The 25,197-nt window shown below is 41.4% G+C and overlaps 1 protein-coding gene across 1 annotated transcript in view; it reads left to right on the top strand.

Annotated features, from left to right (window-relative positions):
• Positions 1 to 25,197, top strand: part of ITGA5 (integrin subunit alpha 5) — a 68,214-nt gene that overhangs the window by 6,661 nt on the left and 36,356 nt on the right. Inside the window, exon 2 of the mRNA XM_075199240.1 lies at positions 25,036 to 25,166. Within this exon, the coding sequence (XP_075055341.1) occupies positions 25,036 to 25,166 (131 nt within the window). The remainder of the gene's footprint in view (positions 1 to 25,035; positions 25,167 to 25,197) is intronic.

The raw sequence follows: 25,197 nt of genomic DNA, 5'->3' as shown, positions 1-25,197 counted from the left end.
TTTGTATGTAATGTGTTATGATCCCCTGGATGTACATTGCTGCATAATATGTTGGTGCTTTATCAATAGCATAATAAAGGGGGTTGTTGGCACATAAAAGGGGGTCCTTTTTATTTTGTTGATTTGCAATAAGTTTTGTAGCCAATGTAAATGTTTGTATGTAGGTACAATGTAGTTCAGTGGCAGACCTCGTACCCACTAGCGTATGATTTGTACGTTGTACTAGCGTTGTTAAAGAAAGTAGAACCAAGTGTAGTAAAACCGCCAGTAAACATCCGCATGTCAGACGCGATCCTTGGCTGTAATTACTGCCTAAGCGGTCATCATAATATGACCTTAGACTGAGTATATCACTAGCATCATGTGAAGTCTCGTGTGTGAGATCTACACTGAGTTAGCATTTGGCAACTGTTTACACTTTATTGAGCAACTTCAATAACTGGAAAAATGTTCATGTTCCCTTTTTGTAAGAATTGTTGCGTTGCCATGTGCATCTGTTTCACCATACGATTTCATGTAGCAGTTGTTAATTCAATCCGTATTGTACTTCTCCTCTCTACAGCTTTCCTATTGGAAGTATTTGCTGTTCGATAATCTGAAATGTTTTTCTGCAACATGTGGGAATTGTGACTTTCCACAGGGCTGGAACCACTTTGATTAACCAGGCAATTAGTTACACATTTCTCTTTCAGAAATGCGGATCATGTTTAGCCGAGGCCAGGTTACAAGCTCTGTCTAGGATTAAGCCGTGGGAACTGTGATTAATTTGTTAGTTGGTGGGGCCCTGAAGTAACTAATGTGACATGAAGATTTCATGTCTTGTGTTTACAATGGAAGCTTGCTGGATCCCTACTATACTCCTTAAAGAATGCTGTTCAGATCCACTTTCATATGAATGTGTGTGGTCATTATCTCCAATAGTTTCTCTTTATATTTCAGTCCACGTTTTGTGCTTTGTTTTGACCAGTGTTGGTTAAGTTTATATAAGGTGAAAAAAAAAAATAAAAAAAATTATATAATATATTTATTGGGGGTAAAAAAACCTCTACTCCCCTTTTTCATAACGGAGCAGGATAACCCACTTCCCCGCCTACATAGTCCTGCTTCCGTGGCGGAATGTTTGTACAGTCCGTTGGCTCAGGTTTGGGATGTCTTACAAGCTCTTGCTGCGTTTGATTAGTTACAGCAGCAAGTGCTGGCGTTCAGAGAACTTCTGCACATAAGAAAATATTTTTACATGCTTGTTACATGACATAACATTGTAAGGAGCAGTGGTTACATATTTCTTTAAATCTTTCCAGTTCAGTTTTGTGGCACTGTAATGTGTATGTATAAGTGTGTATGTGTGCTTGTGCTTATCTTCTGCAGATCCTAAGCTGTCAGTACAGTGTCCTTGCTTGAGAGATGGATTCCAGACTTTGGTGATTCCTATACTTTACCCTGTAATAAACTTTGTTCAGGGCTCCTGTGATCTGTCACAAAGGGCTAAAATAATCCTCTTACATCGAAACAGTTGCATGGTTCAAAAATAAGGCCAATAGTTACTATATTTAGGATTACTCTATTCACCAGACTGATGGTGTAATTATCCTAATAATTATTTTAGCTTGTTTATATAATAACTCCTCTTACAGGACAGATGGGTAAGCTCTCTTCTAGAAGAATTGTCTGTTCTCCCAGGAGTCTGATGGGTCGCACCATAATTCAGGAGTTGCCCAGACCGCGCTGGGAAAGTAGGTGACTAGGGTTATAGGTTCTGATGACTAAATTAGTCTCTTGCATCTGCTGCACCCTCTCTACCCAGCTATTTGTGTGCATTGTCATCATGTTGTCTGGAGTAGTTTTTTACTTAGATTTACCCCCTAAGGTATGTAGGAACACTATCTAGACATAAATGATGGGAGTGGGGCTGCTGTGTTTATTAATAGGTCAGAAACATCAGAGATGGGTAGAAATTTTTTTTCTAGGACTTTATGCAAGGCAGTTCTCAGTCATATGTCAGGGATTACCAGGAGTAACCTCCAATTATTTTCTAAAGTTGGCCCCTATGCACGCTCTATATATGCCGAATGCAATGCCCTGAGTGTGAATAGATGGACAAATCATTTTCTAGTTCCTTCAGTGTATCGTTAGATTTACATTTGCTATGTAGGTTATATATAACTTTACAGTGGGTGAAGTAGGCCGGTAATAGTGTGTGTGTGTGTGTGTGTGTGTGTGTGTGTGTTTCTGAATGTTGTTAAAAGTTCTTTCAAGCCAACTTGGGTTTTAGGTTCCAGGTGTGTTGTCCAAGATTTGTTACCTGTTTGTTCAACATATTCTACATATATAGATCGTTGACATCTATTCTCAGCCTTCAAAGAATTGGACGGAGAATTATCAGTCATACTTTTTAGTCATGAGCCAGTAGACTGATCACAATCAACGTCTGCAAGTAATTGTTAATTATGTCTCACTCAGACGGTTGGTGGCATTCCGTAATAAATCATATGGTGGGTGTTTGGCTATATAAAATGATGGCTGTAATTTTCATAAATGAGGCGTTTGCTTGGAAAACATAACCTGTTATAATTTTTCACTGTTTGTCATTGTGTGGGTAATTACACCCTAGCCCCCCCCCCCCCCCCCCTTGTACAGTTGTTCATTTTAGGATACAAGCAGGGGAAAAGCATTCACCATACGTGTCTACTCTCCTGGAGGTTCTCCAATTTTAGGGAGTCCTCCCGCAATCTAAGAATCTACCACCCTCCTGCTTCTCTTTCTTGAGGAGTGGTTGAGTCCTTTGACTTGATTTGCTGTGAATTGTGGCCCTGCATGGTACAGTTAGGGCAGGGACACGATGACATGGAGAGGTATGAAAGTAGGCAAGTATGATGCAAAACAGTGCTCTGTGCCCTAAAGGGATACTTACATGAATATATTTGATTACTATTGCATTGTGTTAACAGATACCTCCTCATACAGTCAACCACAGCTTGTTCTTCACACCTCTCTGCTGGTCGTATGCTTTTCAGCTGCTGAAGAATGCTTGAAAAGCAACTTTTCAAGCAATGGTTTCTTATGCGCTTGTTTCCATCTTTGCAATGTGAATATTTAATGCCGTATTTAAAACTTTAAGAATGCAGCATAATTCTGCATGAATGACACCTACTACCAGAACATTGGTATTAAGTGCATAAATAGTTTTTTCAGATGCTTTTTAATAAACTTATCTAAAGCAATCATAGGATTTGCATTTTTCTCTTCTCCTGCTCCCAAGTATAATGTCTTGCTTGTATGTACATGGGAAGAGCTAGTTTATGTACTACAGTTATTTTTTTTTTCCAATGGCATATGATGGCTGTTAGCATGTGATATTTAGCTGCACAAATCCTTTTCCTTTAGTTTAGAAATAATGATGTATTTCATAGATCACTCTGAAAAGCAAGACACAAGCATTAGTAATACTGGCAAGGTCTCATATGAGAATCTGTTTTTGTTGCGGTTGATTGTAATCATGCTGGGCGGAGAAGAGGTCTCTGGCCAGATTACAACAAAGGCATGTAAAATTAATTGCATAGCTACCTGCCAAGAGAGGAACATGGGTTTTGATTTCAGTTTGAGGGATCTGATTTCTTTGAGTCACTGTCAATCAAATCTGAGTATTTGCAGTGTTTGGAAGAATATACCCATGTGCATTTACTTCTGTGCCTGGCTGATGCTGCGTTATATAATATAATTTATGTGGCAGATGTGGTCTATACAGTAAATCATTGTTACAGTCTAGAAAGTGTTATCTTTCTGTTTTTGCTGCATTAAAATAGTAAAATTAATATTTCAAAGCAAATATTTTAAAGCAGTCTCCTTTTAATCAGAAGGTCTGGTCTAGTAGAGGAATTCTGGGCGCCTGTAATTCCAGAATAATACCCCCCCACCACCGCCACCCGCCTCTCTGTAGTGTAGTATAATTTCCGTTGTTAGATGCTGAAAAGTGTGCTGCCTTGTATAGATAAGCTGTTCTTGGCAGGAAGTAAACAAACTGATGGCACAAGTTCTTCAGAAATACCAAAGTATGGGTGAGACTGTAAGGAAAGTATGAAAGGGGTACACCCAGACAGGGAGAGAAGAATGTATTGTGCCTGCAGATTCCATGTGCACGGCTGTCTGTAGTGGACAGCTTTTCTCAAGTTCTGTTTATTGAAGCCTGTACATTTCTTGGAGACCACGTTGGCCTGACACCACCCATCGTAACGCTACACAGCATTCCAAACAAACACGCCTATGAACCATTTCAATATTTGTTGCTGTTCACAAGTTTATTATAAGTCATCCCTAACTTCTCCTATGTACTTTGTACTTGTCATAAGTTCCTCAGTGGTTTTGTTTTCCCTACACACAGTGAAGTCAGGCTGCAAAATGTCCATCGTCAATTCATTAGGAAACTTGTGACATCAGGGGCATGAGGCACTTTGCACAGCAATTTGTGCCTCATGCCTCTAATGTAACTAGTTCCTAATGAATTGATAGACCTTTGTTCTCATGCATTGGTTCAGTCCACAATGGCTGCCTCTACTGTGTAGATGGCAGGTGCACTTAACACTTTAGGTGCTGCCACCCTTCATCAGATGCTTAGTAGCTAGCACTTCTGCCTCACAGCACTGGAGTCATGAGTTCCATTCCTAAACATGGTCATATCTGTGTGGAGTTTGTATGTTCTCCCCGTTTTTGTGTGGGTTTCCTCCCACAGGCCAAACACATAGTAGTAGGTTAATTGGCTGCTATTAAATAGACCTTGGTCTCTCTTGGTCTATGTGTATTTTAGTTAATTCGGACTGTAAGCTCCAATGGGGCAGGGACTGATGTGAGTTCTGTACAGCGCTGCGGAATTAGTGGCGCTATATAAATAGCATCATCAGCTATGTGTAAGGTCAGGTGTTAAAAAGGAAATGTAAATGTTTATCTGGACATTATGAACATTGTAGAAACAGTCATTAGGTCAGTAAGCTGTCAGTTTTTCCCCTATCTTTGGTATTTCACCTTGATGACTTGTCAGTTAGTAAGAATTGTGGGACGTTTTGGGGACAAAAAACAAGAAGGTGGTAAAAATAATTCCATTCACTTTACAATTTTTAACTCATGATCCGTCCATGGGGCACCGTGTCAGGATTGTTTTCTCTTGGGATGGTTGAGAAATGTTTTGTAAATGAGAACTTAATTTAAAGTTGGTTACATAGTATCTGGTATCCGGTGCACAGTGAGATATAATTCAATGTGTTTGGGACTGGGTGCTATTTGGGTAAAGGTGAAATCACACGTTCTGTTGGCCTCTACCAGCAGTGAGCGGGTTATAACAAAAGGCCTTCCTGTGTGTGTTTTTCTCAACAGTTACATTACTGGACATTTCCTGCAGCCATAATGACAGGATGTAAACTGAAGGCAAGTCCCAGCCAGCTCTATACCAGGGATACAATATTTGGGGTTTGGAACTTTCACTTACAGGGCACTGTATACACACTCGTGTTCTAATACCTATAAGCAGTCTCTGTTTTTGGAAAGAAGTCCCTAAAATCTCTATCCTTACAAATTGTCCTTTTTATTTGCTTCTTCAGAGTTGGCCTCATATTGGTGAAGATCCTCTCTGGTAGGTTGCTGAATGCTTGCCCTGTGTAATTCACCATGAATATCAACCAGTATGTATTGTAGTGCCTTGCGGTATTTTTGTAGCTGTGTTTTGACTGTTGTGATAACAGATCATAAGATCCTCTGTCATGTTGGGTGGTATGTATTCTAATTCAGACATGTGCTTATTCCTCTCTAGTACTGTACCTGCAGAAACCAAGAGAAGAAAGCCCCCCCCCCCCCCCCCCATCCCATTGCATCATTTGTACACCTAGGACTCAAACCCCCCCCGCAAAGCTCAATATGACATACACTTTCTTAGGCTTAGTACACACAGGGCTGGATTAACCCGAGGTCTAACTGGGTACAGCCCAGGGGCCTCGGGCATCCAGGGGGCCCTTGACAGAGCTCAGCGGAATTATTGATTGGGACAGGGGCGGGGGCGCCCCAGGCCCGATCAATGCTGAGCTCTGTCACTGCAGTCCTCCTTCTCTGGCGCTCAGTAATCTCCTTACTAAGGAGATCTTGCGAGAGTGTCACGAGATCTCCTCAGTAAGCAGCTTACAGCGCTCCGCGGAAGGAGGACTGCAGTGACAGGAGAAGGTAAGCGCTTGGGGGGCGGTCGGCTAACGGGAGGGGGGGGGGGGAGGTTGGGGCCTCATGGGGGAATGGGGGCCCCCTTGGCCCAGGGGCCTCCATTCCGTTAATCCGGCCCTGAGTACACACTACATAAAATTTCTTCCGATGTGATATCGTTAATGATTTTACCAGCGACTGTAAACAAACAAACAAAAAATGTTCCGTTCAGCTTGCTGATTCATATGTACACTATTTACCGTCAGATCTGTGCTCTGTCATAACCAATGGCTGAAAAGATCGTGGCTCTGCACATTCCATAGAGATCTATGGACACTGGTGGCCTTGAGTGCATACACACTGCAGAATTGGAACAACCTCGATCTATCCTTTAAATTAGATTTTTAGTCCCGATTAACAATCCAATCAAACGATACGATGAGCTTTGAAATGATAATTGTTCATCGTTGCAGTGTACACACTATTGCGACATCGGGTTGAACGGTTGTTTATCTTGTAATTGAACTGATTAACGGCTGAAAAACCTGATAACTAATGGCTAAAAAGCGTGCAGAACAATAGGATTGATTACTTATACACATTTACACCATTGAGTTTTAAAATTTGTATTCCTATGTTCAGAATGTTGGCACGCGGGATAATCTATCACTCATGGGTGGTTTTCATACTTTTTTCCCTGTGCAAATGAGCCCTAGGTGTAATATTTAAGCTAGCATTTTAATGTAAGATAAAGAAGTGTTACAAGCAGGAAGGAGATGGATGCTGCAGGTGAAAGCTATGGGGCCGCCTGTTGCTCATCACTGAACTAGAGAGATGGAGTAGATGTTTAAGTTTTCATTGATGCAAATGGGTTGTAACTATGGCATTCTGTTACAGCTCTCCTGTGGTGCACCACAGAATGGGAGATATCTGTCCCATCTATATGTAGACTGAGCAAAATATCACCAAATGAGGTCTAGTGACTATGCCAGACTCTTGAAGAGATGTAAACAGGACCACCCAGGAAAACCTTTTTTTTTCTCCCCGGTGATATAGTTATGGTAACAGCTGTCCTAGTCTGTTGCAGTAGCTGCTGTGTCAGTGTCGTTTGTCACTGAGGAAAGATTTAACCAGAAGTTAATGAGGGCTCTGTGTGAGCAGGCTTTACGTCAGTGTATGTCATGCTGGTGTAGTGGCTATCCAGAGATGTACTCTTCTTGTATTCTAACCAGTGTGCTCATGGGAGCTGTAGTACAGTAATGGGCAGCAGGCGGCCTTCGCAGCCTTCACCTGCAGACCAGCTCATTTTTGCTTTGTCCTGCTCCTTTCTCCACTTTATACCCCATTGGCCTCGGCTCTTATTAAATAAGAGTTGGGTCACAAAACAGAGAATAAAACTGAACTTGATCTTATTCTTTGCCAGGAGCAGCCAGCTTCCACCTCATGTAACTGGCTGTGCCCCACGGTCATACGGTGCCGGCAGCACACATGAGATGACGGAAGAAGGGATGTACAGTCTGCATTATGTAGTCTCCCTCCTACTACAGGAAGAGCTGTGTGATTCCTCTTTACTTCAGGAAAATAAAGTAGCTTGTAGCCCTTATCTTACATTGAAATGCCTGCTGATGTGTTTGGTGTCTGTCTTTGATTAAATTGTCTTAATTATTAGTGAGATAAGGAGTTACATGTGGACATTTTGAAGTTCAGGGGCCAGCACCTTCAGCCCTTGAAGGGTATCTGGTTGCCAATTACTGATTTAGTAGGATTACTGGTCCTTCTCTATGATTGTGATAGTATCAGGGTACAAATCTACTAGGAAATGGTTCACATTGAATGTGACCATTACCTGTCTTATCAAGACTACAGAATAGCACCAATGCCAGGTGGTGTCTAGATAGATAGATAGATAGATAGATATAGATGTAGATAGGTATAGTACGTTTTAAACGTAGTTACAAATTTATTGGATTTCAAGCAGGTGATTTTCCTTCACTTAGGAACTGAACTTATCTGTGGTCAGGCGCAGGCTGACAACAAGCAGCCCGGGGGGGCGAACAGGCGGCCTGACGAGGCCGCATCGCGCGTCATGTGATGCGGCCATCTGTGCGGCTCGAATAGCGGTCACTCTGCGTGGCCCGGGGGGCCGATGCCCCCCGGCCCAGACCACCCCTGTCTGTGGTGAGTAGCAGGTACCGGCAATATATAAATTACGATTTATAAATTACTTTTTATAAATTAAACTATCTTGATTAAAGGAAAAGTCTTGTACAAACTGTGACACAAAACAGAAGAACAATAACAATCGAGAAAAGTAAGTCCGATAAAAGCCTCAGGAGATCAGATGGAAGACTGTCCATGCTTGGCCATAATCTGAAGTCTTCGAGTCAATTTCTGGAGTCCTTATAGTTATCATTTCCACCGTACATAATATCGGGAAGTTTAAGAATCTCTGGATGTGGCCACAAGGGAAAACTTGATTGAAGATTTTAGCACAGGATTGTTTAAATAGTGGAGTCCTTCAAGCAGATTCAAGCTGACCTTCAGACACAATATACATCTATTTCAACTCGCACCATCCGTTGCCAATTCAATGAAAGAGTGTTATATGGAGGACCCCAGGCTGATGGAGAGACCAAATTTCTACTGTGAGAATGTACTGTGGAAACTAGAGCTTTTGGTAATGCATACAATTCCTATAGTTACAGAATGCAAATTGAAGCTTTCTAAGAAAAGAGCATCTTCCCTACAGCCGAACATGGAGGAGTAATGTTTTGGGGTTGCTGTGTTGCATCTGGGGTACCGTGTGTGTGTGACATCATTAAATCTGGGAATTACCATTTTAGAGAGCAATGTTGAACTCTGTGTCAGAAAAGCGGGTACTCTGTCAAAGGTCACGGGTATTCTAGCAGGACAATGATCCCAAACGCACTTCATAAACCACCCAGTCATTTTTTAAAAACATACACTGGATTAACACTCTCTGATGTACGACCCCTTCCAGAACAGTACAAGGTTTTTGTTTTTTTTCTTCAAACAGAATGGACTTCTGGAGGAAAGCTACATATCTCTGAGAGACCTGCAGCTAAACAAAGTGAGAGTTTGATGGCATGTGAAGCTGTTTTGACTGCCTGATGTAGGTCTGTGGTTTCCCACACCTGTTGCTTTTGGTAACATTTGTAACCTTCAAGGACAGGGGATGTTTACATTTCACCTCCTGCCTGTTTGCAGCTGAGTTGTATTTACTGACACTACAACACTGTTTCTTGATTTTTAGGTTCAACAAAATATCACATTTTTATAAGGTGTGCTTTTTGTTTTTTGCATCCTATTCTTTGGCATATCGTGTAGGATTTTCATTGCTAGGTTGCTTGTTAAATTGATTGTAATAAATGCATGCCCCACTACCAAATGAGGTTAATCCTCATGTTGTCCAATGATTATTACATCTGTTATTCCTTGTCTTGACATGCCCATTGTTTAATATTAGAGACTATAGTTGTTTCACCTACCAATAGGTTAAAGGTCAAACAGACAGCTGGGTATTGGCAGTGAACGAGTTAGGATTATTCTGATATGAGCAAATGTGCTCAGCCCCAGAAGTTTGTATATCCCCAATTCCTGACACACATCTCTAAAATACCCAGTTGTGTATATGTATGTGTATTTATTTTTTATACACATTTATGAGGTCAGGCTCTGATGTTGGACGAGAAGGTCTGGCTTGCAGTCTCCGTTTCAGTTCATCCCAAAGGTGTTTGATGGGATTGAGGTCAGGGCTCTTTGCGGACTTCTTCCACACCTAACCTATCAAACCATGTCTTTGTAGTCCTTGCTTTGTGCACTGAGGCACAGTCATGCTGGAATAGAAAAGGGCCTTCCCCAAACTGTTGCCACAAAGATGGAAGCATTGCATTGCATTGGTATGCTGAAGCATTAAGATTGCCCTTCACTGGAGATAGGGGCCTAGCCCAAACCATGAAAAACAGCCCTGTACTATTATCCCTCCTCCACCAATCTTTACCTGCCTGACTGCATTATGTTAACGGTGATGTTCTCCTGGCAACCGTCAAACCCAGACTCACCCATCTGACTGCCAAAATGAGAAGCGTGATTCGTCACTCAACAGAACACTGCTCCACAGTCCAGTATTAGTGTGCTTTGCACCACTCCATCTGACGCTTGGCATTGGTCTTTGTGATGACCAATGCCAAGCTCGGCCATGGAAACCCGTTCCATTAACCTCTCACCACAGTGTTTGTGCTTACATTAATGCCAGTGGAACTCTTCAGCTATGGAATCAGCAGAGCGTTGGCTACTCTTTTATGCACCATGCACCTTATCAGTTGTTGACCTCGCTCTGTGATTTTACGTGGTCTTCCACTTAAAGTTGCTGTTGTTCCTAAACGCTTCCACTTTCTAATAATATCACTTACAGTTTGACCGTGCAATATCCAGTAGTGATGAAATTTCATGAACCGTCTTATTGCAAAGGTGGCATCCTATCACAGTACCACGCTTGAAGTCACTGAGCTCTTCAGAACAACCCATTTTGTATCACAAATGTTTGTAAATGGAGACTTCATGGCTAGGTACTTGATTTTATACACCTCTGGCAATGGGTCTGATTGAAACACCTCCATACAATAATTAACAGGTATGGCCAAACACTTTTGTCCATATTGTGTACACACACACACACACACACACACACACACACACACACCTCAGTTTTTCCTCCTCACTAATCTTCTCCATGGAAAAGGGAAACTGTACAAAGAGGGGCAGCAAATGACTGAATGTGTGCAGAAACGCCCTGTTGTCATAAAAACGCAGTGCCTTTATAAATGCCCTCCCTAATACTGAATGTGCTTATCCTATGCCATGACTGACCTGTAACTTTATTATAATCTTTTTGTTTTTTTTATTTAATCTCAAGCACTCCTCCCCTGTTTGTAAATGTTGCATTAATAAGCCCCTTTTACTTTTATAGACTGGTCTGCGGGAAACTAGAATGAACCGTCAGGTGCTCCCTGCTTTAATCAGATTGGCTCAATGTCGTCATTGTGCTGTAATTATTTTGCACAGTACTTTCATAAATACCTCCCAGTTGTGCCAACTGTGTATTTCAATGCAGAATATATTAATCATGTTATGATTTTTGATGGTGACAAAATGTCAAAGCCGCATCTGTGATGAAGTGAGGCCTAGCATAAGGATGTGCTAAAGGTAGTTTCAACAGAAGGCTATCTTCAAATGAATATGGGAAAATAAATGTTGAGAAATACTGACTTTTTAAAGCCTCTTCCCCTTAATTTGGGGTTTGTTTGTTTTTTTTTGTTTTTTTAATTACTTTGATTTTCAGAGCAAACTCTTAAGGAAAAATTAACAACTCCAGGTTATGTTGCTGGTAACCAGAATGATTTATCCAAACAAAACACGCAAAATCAGTTTGTTTGCCAAGGTATATGCTGCCAATTAACCAAAGTTTTCCTTTTATAATAATTCATTAGGATCTTCATTGTTAAGGTTAAAGAGTAGCGTAATTGATTTGTGCCATTACTGACCTGCAGTACACTAACTTCAGAATGTCCATCTAACTTTTATATTGCATCATACTTACCAATTTATGGCAGTTGGCGTCCAGGAGCTGCTGGGGGGAGGTGGGCTTATAAAATTGCGTCACTTTGGCCCTGCCCTGTGGCATACTGATGCAAATGCGTCATTGTACAGTGGGGAGCGGGGTCAGATGCTGCAGTTCTCAGGGAATCGCAGCATTTTGGATCTAATTTTGCCCACTTCACTAGGAATTGGGCAGATGCGGGAGGCTGCCATACTCTCCCTGGGAGTCCAGGAGACCCACCCGAAATCCGGGAGTCTCCCGGACATTCCGGGAGAGTTGGCAAGTATGTATTACAATGATATACCTCCCCAACTTTTCAAATAATATACCGGTAATCAGGATTTATTGTCTGTGACATTTTGTATAAAAGGGGGCATGGCCACGTCACAATGGGGAGTGACCATCCCCTCCCTGCCACCTCCAAGGGGCATGGGTCAGGGCCGTGTTTCCCATTGGACACAATGGGCAGGTGCCCGGGGGCCCTGCAGCCCAGAGGGGCCCGTCGGAGGCAGCACAAAAAAAACCTGAAGAAGAAAATACTTACCTTGCGGTCAGCTGGCGATCCGGCTCCCTCCCTGGTCTCCTCCTCCGTGCGTCATCACGCCTGCCCGACATACATGGCAGAGCGCGACGGAGGAGGAGACCAGGGAGGGAGCCGGATCGCCAGCTGACCGCAAGGTAAGTATTTTCTTCTTCAGGTTTTTTTTGTGCTGCCTCCGACGGGCCCCCTGGGCTGCAGGGCCTATAGATAGATAGATAGATAGATAGATAGATAGATAGATCTGTAATATAAATGTCTAGTGGCGTGTGTTAGTCTGTCTGTGTGTGTGTGTGTGTGTGTGTGGAAAAAATAAAACCAAGCTGCAGCGCCACCTGCTGGGCGGAATTATACACTGACCTACTAAATTCTTAGTGTGTGGGAAAAAAATTCAGAAAGGGCTGAAATTTGGTATACTAAGATGTTTTTAATTTGTTAATTTAATTTGTTAATTGTTAAAAGTGTTCATAAAGATTTAAAAAAAAAAAATATTATTATTATTATTATTATTATTATTATTATTATTATTATTATTATTATTTTATTTTTATTTTTTTCTTGAAGGGGGAGTGGTTGGTGGTTGCCGGGGGTGACAGTGGGGAGTGGTTGGTGGTTGAGGCCTGGGCTATGGCCCAAATGCATGACAAGAACTTTTTTAATACCTTAAGTAGCTTGATTTGACTAGAATGCATGAGTATCATGCACGGGTTAACGTGTGTGTGTGTGTGTGTGTGTATGTCTGTCACTTTTTTTTGTGTGTGTGTGTATATATAGGGGGCCCAAAATGTTGTTAAGAGGGCCCTGGCATGGGTTGCCAATAAGCCATAGTTGCTCACTCTCCCGGAATGTCCAGGAGACTCCTGAATTCCAGGTAGGTCTCAAAGAGCTCAGGCTAGTCCCCTGTATGGTGCCCAGTTCCCAGTGAGGTGGGCAGGATAGGAACCTCCATTATGTGATTTGTAGTGAATTTGGCCCCACCCCCAGTGAAAATGATGCTTTTGTCCTTTCATCCTCACACTTCACCTCCCCTCTGGGATCTCCTGGAAGGAAAGAGTAAAAAGTTGGCAAGTGTGCCCAAAGCCTCCTAGTTCTTCTATAATCTCATATACAGGACTGTACACATCAGTGTCAGGTGTGCGCTGCACGTGCTCACTACTGCCCTGTTGTGCATAGCGGTAGCGCATGTGTCACACCTCCCACAATTCCCACTCTTGGGACAAAGGTGCCAATGATCGGGGTAGAGTCCTCAAAATAGTACTATCCTTAGAGCCTAAGGCAACATTATGGTTTGGTGGCCTCCCACCCAAGGTTTAGCAAAAACTGTGTATAGTAATCCGGGCTCCTCAATATCTGTTTTTCTAAATTATAAAAATATTTTCATGAAAATCGCAACATTCTGCACTCAATGCTGTGTGAGAATGTAGAGGAGTATCTGTAAATAAAGGACAGCTGCTGTATCTAATAACTGAAGTTACTATGTAGTTTGTTGTTTTTTTTTGTTTTTTTTCCCCCTCAAGAAAAGGATAAACCTTTTGGGGGGTATTCAATTGTCGGCGGGATTGCCGAAAATCCCGCGGTCCGCGCGCGATTACCGATATTACAGTAATCGTGCACGGAAAAACATGTAATACGGTAATTTACTCGCTGGATTTCAGCTCGCAGCTCCCTGAGCCACGAGCTGAAAGCCAGCTACAAATTACCGTATTCCATGTATTAGTTTTTCCACGGCGGGATTTTCGGCGATCCCGCCGAAAATTGAATATGCCCCTTTGTATGCTGGTAAGGGGACTGTGTCAGCATTACATTCCCCCTCCTCTCATGCTGGAGCAGCCTCCACATGTTGCCTGCAGTACTGTGTGTGACATCTTCCCCACCCACCCACTCTTCACACCCAGTAAACCAGCTGTGTGCATGTGACCTCTGCTGCATGTTTTACTTGGAATCAATTAAAGAGAAATTGTGTTTTGGGACGGTTGTCATGACGGCAGAGAAACAGCTGGATGAATGGGGCATATTGTGTATGCAGTGGAATGAGTTTGTGTTTTTCTGGGGGGGGGGGGGGATATTAGGGCAAAATAGCGGGTGGGGTAGAACATGTGAATTCTATTTAAAACACTAGATATATCTTGCAGAACACATAGGTTGTAGTTAATCTACTATCTGACGACCCCGTCAAGTTGGAACATTTTCTTTCTTTATTTTTCTAGCTTTAGCACCTTTTTGAAGTTTCATTTTTACTTTTCTTTTTTTCTCCTTTCTTTCTGGTCCTGTAACAGTTGTAGGGAGCTCTGGCGGAAGCTCAATGGCTTGGCTCATGGCTTGTTATTTGTGGCCAGTTACACAAGGGGATGATACGTGTTCATGCTGGCAGAAATGCAACTTTTGAAGTGATAGATGCCAAGCAATGGCAATGTGGAAAGGCAGAAGCATTTCCCCCACTCTATCCAGGAACCCCCCCTAATGACATAGTGTTCAGATTCCAATCTTCTGCTTTCTCATAGTTGTGTATCCCCAGGTGACCCATGGAGGGAACGTGGCATGTTCACCGCTGTTAGACATATAGGCTCTCAAACAGCTTTTCCTGCACTCTGGTTCCTGACTGCTGAGCAGTTTACACTGCATGTGATATAGTAGATGACGTGTGCGTGTGTGAGAACTCTTGTAACCTTGTAAAAAAAAAAAAAAAAAAAAATTTTTTTTTTTTTTGGTCTGAAGTACATGTTAAAAACTGAACTTAAATTGCTTAATGCCCTAATTCTTTTCTGCCATCATTCATTATTACCTGTTTCTTGTGTTACTGTACGCAATATGTTTTAATATTGGTGTCATGTAAAATACAAGGGATGTGTGTGTGTGTGTGTGTGTGTGTATATAAAGTCTCTGAAGGTAAATGCATGCATTTTTGCTTCCATTAAACCATTGCATCAACGCGTGAAAGCGGTCTGCATCATTTCTCATGGTCCTGTAGCTGAAAAAATAACTGTCCGTGTGGAAAAACCTTTACTCTGTAGTTTGCAATAGTTCTTATACGCGTCTGCCATACTTGTTGTTTCCGTTAATTTATTTACCAAAATAGTTTTTAGTTTAACATTTAAAATAGTGTCCTGATCTTAACGCGTCTGCCTTACATTCAGGCTACTGGTGTTCTGTAGTTAGCACTTTTATACTAAAGAAGTCTAAAAGAATTGTGCTGTGGTCTCCTAGAATTGGATTACTGATGGGAAGTCTGCTGTGTATATGGATATGCCCCCAAGCACTTATCTCCAGATATGTTTAGTTCCAATAAGCTCCTGATTCTCTTATGTATATCTGTGAATGTTATTAGCAGCTGCTTTGTTACTGAACATGTTCTATTAATAACAATAGAATCTTTATGCCAGAGTCAAGATTTGGTTCCATTATTTATCCTAAGAGCTTAGGCACCATATCACCAATGGAATTATTTCTTAGATTTATGTGGTCAGGCTAAGTCTAACTGCATCCTGCCTATGTGGACGGAAACTGTGCTGTGTGGGGGACAGGTGTGTGGTAGTAATTGGGGTCAGTGGCAGGAAGTCGGGTGATTAGTGGGGCAGTGAAACCGCTGCATTGGGGTTCTTTTGTCCCCTCGCTGCAGACCGGACTGTGCCTGACCAGAGTTCTCCTACTGCTGTGTGTGTGCTTTGGCAGAGTTCTGCTCTTTTGGAGCTAGTCCCAGCCAAAGATGTTTTTGTTGCTAAGACTTTAACTCTGCCACTGCTAGAGCAACCTGCAGCCCATCACACAACTTTCTTTCCTATGCCTTTGGCTCTGAAGTAATTGCAGTCTTAACCTGCATTGTTCTACTATGGCTTAACTTTGTTTATATAAAACATTTTCCTTGATATTTTTATATCCTTTTTACGTTGCTTACTTGTAGGGGTTTGTTTTTTTTGTTTGATGTTTTACAGGTCCTGAGCTAGTTTTGAACTATATAAAGAGGCATAAATTCTTTATTAACCAAGTGCCCCCTCCTTTTGTGCTAATGATTTACAATCTAAATTCTTCTATTGGGATCTGCAGCAGTCCATACAGAGCTGGCTTTATCTGAGCCTAGCATGCCGCAGGCAGCGAATTGTGGTGGGATTCACCACTGTGCATTGCTCTTTTAAAGGCATTTTAGCCTCAAAAATGTTCTTTGCTTAATGGTGACTGTTATTAAGCAAAGGTTTTAGCCATACAGAATTAGAAAAGGGACAAAGTAAAGGAAAAGGACTATTTATATAGAAATGTAGACATGGGGATTTGAGTGTGGTTTAGGTTTGTTTAGCCGGGTACATGTTTGTGCAGATCACACGATTTGCAGCCATTTGTTCAGATAATGCAGGAGTGCGTACTCTCCTACCATCATGTTTTATATACCAAAACAAATTGCGTTCGTTGCTTTGGATGTCTAAACTTCCTAAATATCGTGAGCAACAATGGATCGAGGTTGGGTAAATGTTGCAGTGTATGCACTCCCGTCTAGAAGCGTAGGCAGATACAGGGGTGCACGCAGGATTTTTAAGGGGGGGGGGGGGTTTCTCCCCCACCCCCCCCCCCCCCCAAAAAAAAGCGAGAAAGCTGCTGCGCATGCGCTGCAGCTCCATTTTGGCAGCACTGTACTATACAGCAGTCGCCAACTTATCTACAAAGCGACGCTGCAGATTTCCGAGGGGTGGATGATGCTGACTGCAACTAATTCCGACGAGACCTCTCCAGCACTTGACTTCTGCGTCACTGAACACTGCTAGCTAGGTAACTGGTTGTTTAAAGCGGCAATGTTGGGACCAAGCAGGGTAAGCGGTCAGCATCATCCACTCCTTGGAAATCTGCAGCGTCACTTTGTAGGTAAGTCTGTGTATATTGATAGATGTAGATAACAAGATGTAAACACTGGCGCTCAATACAGTATTGTATATTGATGCAGTTTTTTTGGCTAATTGGTGTTTTTGTAAGGATCGTCGTTGGGGGTTGTGGTACTTGGAAAATCTTACCCAACCCTTTTTTCCAGTAGGTGGGAATGTTGGGGGAAGGGAGATATTGAATAGGCAGCCTAGCGCTTTACAATCGGGACATGGCTACACCCCCACCGTAATGTGGCCACATACCTCCCAAGGACTGACCTGTTGGGGGGTCTGATTGTGTAGGTGTGTATGCAAAAAACGGGATTTTCAATGGTTAGTGAAATTGTTACAGAAATCGTATCTTGAGTAAGATGCATAGGTGTGTACCAAAGCTTTAGTCATAGGATTCTTGGAGATAGGCGGGTGCACACACTAGGGATCTGATTTAGAGCGGCCATAGCAAGTCTGGTAAAGGTACTTAAAGTCAATGGCAATGAGATAGATATAGTGGTGTGTGTGTGTATATGTATTATAAAGTTTGCGAATATATATGTAGTGCGATTACATTTTAGAATTTTTTTTTTTGAGGTCTAGCTTTTCATTATGTTTGTGATGTTGAGATTGTGTTACACTGAGCAGTTTCTTCTAAGCCTCCCCGAAGGTTTTCACTTTTTATTGTTCATTTTTTGTTTTGTATTGTTACAAATATTTTGTGTTGTGGCACCAGCCAAACATAATATCTTGCAGAAAAATACATTATGGACTGTTTGTTAGAGGTGTATGGAATGTTCGAAGTATGTTGTGTTCAGGCTGTTGTATCCATGAAAGCTGCATGTATTCTTTATACTCTGTTTTGTAAAGGTAAATGTAAATTTTATTTTACCTTTTAATTATCATACAACACAGATGAGGTCAGATATACATAATCTTCTAGTTTTGCTACCTTCTATTTTAAAGATTGAACCCTCTTAGTTATTGTGACTTTTTTATTGTGTTTCTGCCTTGATCATTTTTCACTATAAATGTTCGTTATAGTTGATATGAGTGAAGACTCAAGAAACTTTGTTCAACTTTTGAATGTATGTGCTTGGTAACTAGTAGATTGGTTTGCATAAATCATACAGAAAATACAGTCTGTAAACTAAATATACAAGTAGTGCAGGGGTTTATCACACAAATTTGTCCTACACCTAGACGTCATTTGCTGTTACCAGCAATTGTGCTATTGCTTTTGATGCAGCAGAACTGCTAACATTTATAGCATGGGACAAATAACTTGGGCTGAATAGCCTATTGCCCTACTGCAATAATGGTTCTCTAATTGCCTCAGGATGGTAACCAGATGAAAATCAATGCTACTCGATAGTTGCTCTGGCAATATTTTTTGGTAGATTGCAATGATGGGGGGTTTTTGTATTGATGCAATTAGAAAAAATTATCCTGATCACCGGAAACTGGGGCTAATCGATAAATAATTCCTCTAGTGAGAAATGGGGGTTGGTAGCACTAGTCAGCTGCCTGTCTGTCTTCTGTTTCTGTCATAGGTTTCCAGTATAGAAGGGTAATGAGAGCAATGCTAAATTTAAGGGGTTTTTATTTATTTTTTTAAGCTAAACAATTTTTGCCTTTGCTTTTCTGGAAACTAGGCAGTTTGGGCAGATTAATATGATTTTTGGTTAACCAACATACAGGTTCACATAAGGGCTGGCTGTCAATTTGTGGTTACACAGGAAGAGCCACATGCTTTGGAGGGTGTGTCGGTAGAGATGGATATATAGATATTTATTTTTATTTTTAAATTAATGTAACATTAATTACATACTAGTTAACAAGGCAATCTATTATATGATCGCAGCATCATTGTTTGAAAATCCAGTCCCCATAGAGGTCTATGGGAGCTGTGATTATGGACTATTTATCAAGCTCTGAAATTCAGAGCTGAAGATGACGTTAACTGTTTTATCCTATGGAGGGAGCATCGCAGGAGAGGGATCTTTGGATTCCTCCTCTACAGATTTGGTAGTGCTCCTCTCCCCTTCACAGGCCATGAGGACATGTAAGTAAAGTGGTCACCATTTGCAATAATTTTAACTAAAAACTATCCACCATGATAGGAGTCTATCAGAGCTGCTGTCCCAGCTATACAATGTTAATAAATAGGCCCCTTATATCATTTCTTATCAATGCGATAAGAAACGATAACGAAGATGAGTGAAATATAACTGGTCATGAATAGACCTTGAAGTGTGGCCTAGAATGGTAGAGCATACTTGCCAACTTTTCCTCGTTGGCTTTAGGGAGATCCCGTGTGAGGTGGGTGTGCGGGGGCAGGGCTTGACGAATCGCATCATTTTGGCCCCGTCCCCTAAAAATGTCACAATGTTGGCCAATTACAGCATGGGGCGGGGCTAAGATGACACTATATTTGCATCCTTAAGCCCCGCCACTTATCTATTGCGGAGGCGAGAACCGGGAGGTTGCCCTGCTCGCCCAGGAGGCTTCACAGAAATGCGGGAGTCTCCCAGACATTCCGGGAGAGTAGGCAACTATGCTTAAAGCAGCTAATGAATCTCTAGAGACTGAAGTGTCTTTTACATTTGTCTCCATTACTGGTCATGTTGTCTTACCTGTCAGTCTTTGATTCAATTTTGCTCTCCATGAAAATGGCCACCTCCATAGGCATCAATACATGGACATAGGACATAATTTCTGAACTGTCATCATGCCACAGATGGTGAAGCCAACCACGTCTTTTACTGGCTCAGCATCAGGGAGCATGCCAGACTCTTCAGGGAGTTAGGGAGATGACTCCTATTTTAAGGAGTCTCCCTGACATTCAGGGAGAGTTGGCAAGTATGTGAAGGAGCATTTAGATGTCGAGCTCTGCATGTACTTGATAAACCAAGGTAAGAAGCACCAACACTGGAGAGCACTGAAAACAGCTCAACAATACACTAGAATGGAAAGCTTTATAAAGGCCCTGTTTACCAATGCTTATTACTTATTTGAAGTTGAAGGGAGTAAGTATTAACAGGAAGACTCTTAGACGTGTAATATGCTCAATCAGTTGGAGGAAAGGTCTGGACGTTGTACAAAAGACAAACATTTACGAGCAGTAGGGGTAACCCGAACTTCAGGAAACAAACAGGAAGCTGAGCTATGCACACAGAAGAAAGGGACAAAGACAAAACATTGCTGGGTGTTGTGTATTTTCCCCAGCAGCCTAATACTCAGTGTATTTGGATCAGGTAGCGCACATAGTGAGCAGTGAGTGTTTTACGATTTAATGATTACTCTTTTGATGTCCTGATAATTAGAAGTATATTTTTTGCGGAAAATTAAGTGACTGGACTGTATAAATTGTGGCATGAGAAGAATATTTCTCAGCTGTCCAAAGGTATCCATCATGGGCCTCTTTGGAACCAAATACCAGTTTCTCTTTCATCAGTGGTAAATTTAGCGTCTCAGGAGCAGACATCCATAGACCTGACCACCAGACCACCAGACCACAGACACATCGCAGTCCAACTATGACCAGATTGCAAAAGCACATAAAGCGCATGCTTCAAGGTGATGGCAGTATTTTTTTGCCCATTAAGAAACACAAACTTAAAAGATTCAGTTAGGATGGATAATATAATTCTATTCTTAACAGATTTTGAAAATGATGGTAGAGAGAAGCTGAAATGGCATATATTTTGTAGACAAATTTAACAACCATTGATACGCATGTGATCATTGATTGCACAAGTTATAGTACATATTTACATTACACCAGACAATACATATTATTGTTTACAATGAATTGCTCAATTGGAGTTTACATACGTAGATATGGTCAATTTAATCACCACTCTGGATTAATGTTTTCCTGGTTTGTGTATAGTTTTTTATTACAGCTGCTTGTATTTTGAGGACATTGATTGTGTCCCAGACCTTAGAGCATTGTTAAAAAGATCATTCTGAAATTAATTGAAACATTCCATTGAGACAAGTCAATCTGGTTGGATGGTGTTCTCCATCTTTCTTCTGGAATTCCTGGGCTAATTGTTAACATTGGGTGTCCTGTATCACAGGAATAATGTCCTACATGGATCTCCTAGCAAATCTGTTGGAGTCATTAACATATACAGTAGTTCAAATGCAACTTACTATTATGAAAAACATCCTTTGGAATTTTCTGTGATCAGTATCTTGCACTTACAGCTATAGTTACCTGAAATTGTGCATTGTTGTTATTGCTTTACTGGAATGCCAGTATGTGTTAGGAACAATGTATTGCTATGGTAATGGTCATTGTATTTGTTTCCTTTCAAAGATCTTGCACATTCCTCTATACAGATTTCATCTGGAACTCTTCGCATCATTTTATATGGGTTCTGTCTCTCCCCTCTTTTCCGGAGGCCAGGGTTAGAAGCCAGGCACTCGCCATAGGATAAGGCTGCCATTTCCGGCTTTTCAGTGGAGACTTCTGTTCGGGAGAGATGGAGAACAATGCATTTGTGAAGTTTAACCCTTCAGAAAATTGCTTATGTTGGAATGCATTGTGCCGCTTTCCAGATCTCTCCCATAACGAAGAGCCTGTAAACTGAATAAGGAAGGATGTTCATATTGGTAGCTGATTGTTGCTACACTGATTCGGTTTTTAAAATGTGGCTCTACAGGAAATAGGAAGTTTGGCTGTTTCCCGCAGGGAGGAGGCAGTCTAGGTTACCTCACAGAATTAGGTGATTGATATATGTCCTGACTACAGCTTGTACGCTGATGAATTCTTTATTTTATGAGAAGGATGTGTATATGACGGAAACAAATTATTTCTCTCTTCCTCCTCTTTCATTATCCGGCTGTGAATGATCCATGTAAAGTAACAATTTTATGGGGATATATTGAAGGGTGTTCCACTATTAAATTCCACTGATTCAGCCACTAAGGTGCTAAGGAATGTTTTTGCATTGTCCAACCCATTGGTTTGCACCCTGAATGATCAATTCCAATCTCAATAGATAACTCTTTACCAGGTTTGGGCCATAAATTAAGCATATAGCCATGGGCAAAAGTTTTGAGAACGACAAGTTAATTATTAATATTTTTCACAAAGTCTGTTGCCTCAGTTTTTATGATGGCAATTTGCATATACTCCAGAATGTCATGAAGAGTGATCAGATGAATTGCAATTAATTTCAAATTCCCTCTTTGCAAAGACAATGAACTTTATCCCAAAAACATTTCCACTGCATTTCAGCACTGCCAAAAAAGGACCAGCTGACATCAGGTCAGTAATTCTCTCATTAACACAGGTGAGAGTGTTGATGAGGACAAGGCTGGAGATCACTCTGTCATGCTGATTGAGTTAGAATAACAGACTGGAAGCTTTAAAAGGAGGGTGGTGCTTAAAATAATTGTTCTTCCTCTGTTAATCATGGTAATCTGCAAGGAAACATGTGCAGTCATTGTTTTGCACAAAAAGGCTTCACAGTCAAGGATATTGCTGCCAGTAAAATTTCACCTAAATCAACCATTTATTGGATCATCAAGAACTTCAAGGAGAGAGGTTCAATAGTTGTCAAGAAGGCTTCAGGGCGCCCAAGGACATCCAGCAAGCGCAAGGATCGTCTTCTAAAGTGGATTCAGCTGTGGGGTCAGGCACTACCAGTGCAGAGCTTGCTCAGGAATGGCAGGAGCCAGGTGTGAGTGCATCTGCACGCACAGTGAGGCGAAGAATTTTGAAGGATGGCCTGGTGTCAAGAAGGCCAGCAAAGAAGCCACTTCTCTCCCTGAAAAACATCAGGGACAGACTGATATTCTGCAAAAGGTACAGGGATTGGACTGCTACCTGGGGTAAAGTAACTTTCTCTGATGCATCCCCTTTTCAGATTGTTTGGGGCATCTGGAAAAACGCTAGTCCAGAGAAGGAAAGGTGAGCGCTATCATCAGTCCTGTATCATGTAAACAGTAAAGCATCCTGAGACCATTCATGTGTGGTGTTGCTTCTCAGCCAAGGGAGTGGGCTCACTCGCAATCTTGCCTAAGAACACAGCCATGAATAAAGAATGGTAACAAAACATCCTCCAAGAGCAACTTCTCCCAACTATCTAAGAACAGTTTTTGGTGACGAGCAATGCCTTTTCCAGCATGATGGAGCACCTTGCCATAAGCCAAAAGTGATAACTAAGTGGCTCCCCAGACCTTAATCCCATTGAGAACTTGTGGTCAATCCTCAAGAGGAGGGTGGACAAACAAAACCCACAAATTCTGACAAACTCCAAGCATTGATTAGGCAAGAATGGGCGGCCATCAGTCGGTATGTGGCCCAGAATTTGATTGACACAACATGCCAGCGCGAACTGCAGAGGTCTTCAAAAAGGGTTAACACTGGAAATATTGACTCTTTTCATAAACTTTTCATAAACTTAATGTAATTGTCAAAGCCTTGTAATTTTACTTCAGTATACCATAGCAACATCTGACAAAAAGGTCTAAAAACACTGAAGCAGCAAACTTTGCGAAAATCATGGTTGGTAGTCTCTTTGGGCACATACATTTGTGTCAAATTAGCAAAGGCTGCTGTGTGTATGGTTGAATTGAATTGTGCAGAATCTAATTGGGCTGTTGCTGCTCAGGATCCCTTTGTCTTTGTCTATGCTGTGTCTTCTGCAAATGATCATTTATTTATGCACCATAACATGGATCACTATTGTAAGCTGAGTCTGCCACAATACTCTGTTCAGGACAGCATCATTACCTTCTGCAATCTAGTCTACGAATTCAATGTGTAAGGGAGGATTTACTATTCAAATATGTGCTAAAAGTAAGCGGTTTTGCAGTGATAAATCAGACTTTGAAGTGCACTTTGCCTAACTGCAGATCATTAATTTCTTAAAGTATTGTGGAAACTTAGCTTGGATATGGAAATCTGCCCTCTCCGAACCACTTTGGTTTATCAGGATGAATTGCCCATTTTGTGGACTGTACCAATATTTAGCTTATCAATTTATTGCTGAGACAGGCACTTTTTATAGGCGTCATTTCAGCTCACAAAATGGATTTATCCACTGGGAACAGGAACATTTTAATGTAAATGTTATTTGTGTATATTTATATATTTTCAATCCTAATATGCATAGCTGTACACAGAATATGTAGTAGATCACATCATTCTCTGCCTCATTGGAGCTTACAATCTAAATTGCAGCAATACTAACTATAATCAATGGTTATCAAGCCATATAACAGTTTGCTGTTTTTTTTTTTTGTATTTTGTATCCTAGACATATGTTTTTTAATTTCTTTTTAGCCTATGTTATAATTCTGTATAATCTGGAATTGGTACATATGATCTCTGCTGAAGGAGGAAATGGCTATATTAAACATTCTTTGTTACCTAGAACAGGGTAACAAGGCAGCACTTTATAAATATAATCTCCTAGCAGCTGTAATATAGTGCACCTGCAGCCCCATTCCTGCCTTTGTCCAAACAATAATAAGCATTTCAAATGTTAAGTTACAGCACAATATTGGTTGGGGGAGGGGGGGGGAGCGGAGGATGAGATTTTGACCTGAACACCTGTTCATCAAAGAAACCCTTCTTAAGTAATTATCCCTTGGTCATGCGTGGCTTATCAGCTGGGGATAAGGGCTTTTCATTGACATCCAGTTCAGAAAATTCAATTTACCTGCCCAGTTTATTCAGGTCACCTATAGGCTATGATGTCTGCAGAGATTGCCTGGCATAGTTGTTTTACAGTAAACCTCAAAATAGCTAAAATAAGAGGTTTTTTTCATTGACATTTCCATTCACTAAAAGAAGCCATAAAACTGTGTGTGTTAACTAATGAGTCTCTAACCTGCTTCCCTTTCAGTGTCAGCATCCTGATTGGAGCTCCCAAGGCAAACACAAGTCAGCCGGATGTGGTTGAAGGAGGCGCAGTATATTATTGTCCGTGGCAAAGGAATAACAGCGATTGCACACCAATTCCATTTGATACAACAGGTACTTTAAACATGGTTCTTTGTTGTAAACA

Source organism: Mixophyes fleayi, chromosome 2, assembly GCF_038048845.1.
Source record: "Mixophyes fleayi isolate aMixFle1 chromosome 2, aMixFle1.hap1, whole genome shotgun sequence".
Classification (NCBI taxonomy): domain Eukaryota; kingdom Metazoa; phylum Chordata; class Amphibia; order Anura; family Limnodynastidae; genus Mixophyes; species Mixophyes fleayi.
The sequence above is the reverse complement of the archived record's forward strand: the minus strand, read 5'-3'. Positions and strand labels throughout refer to the sequence as shown.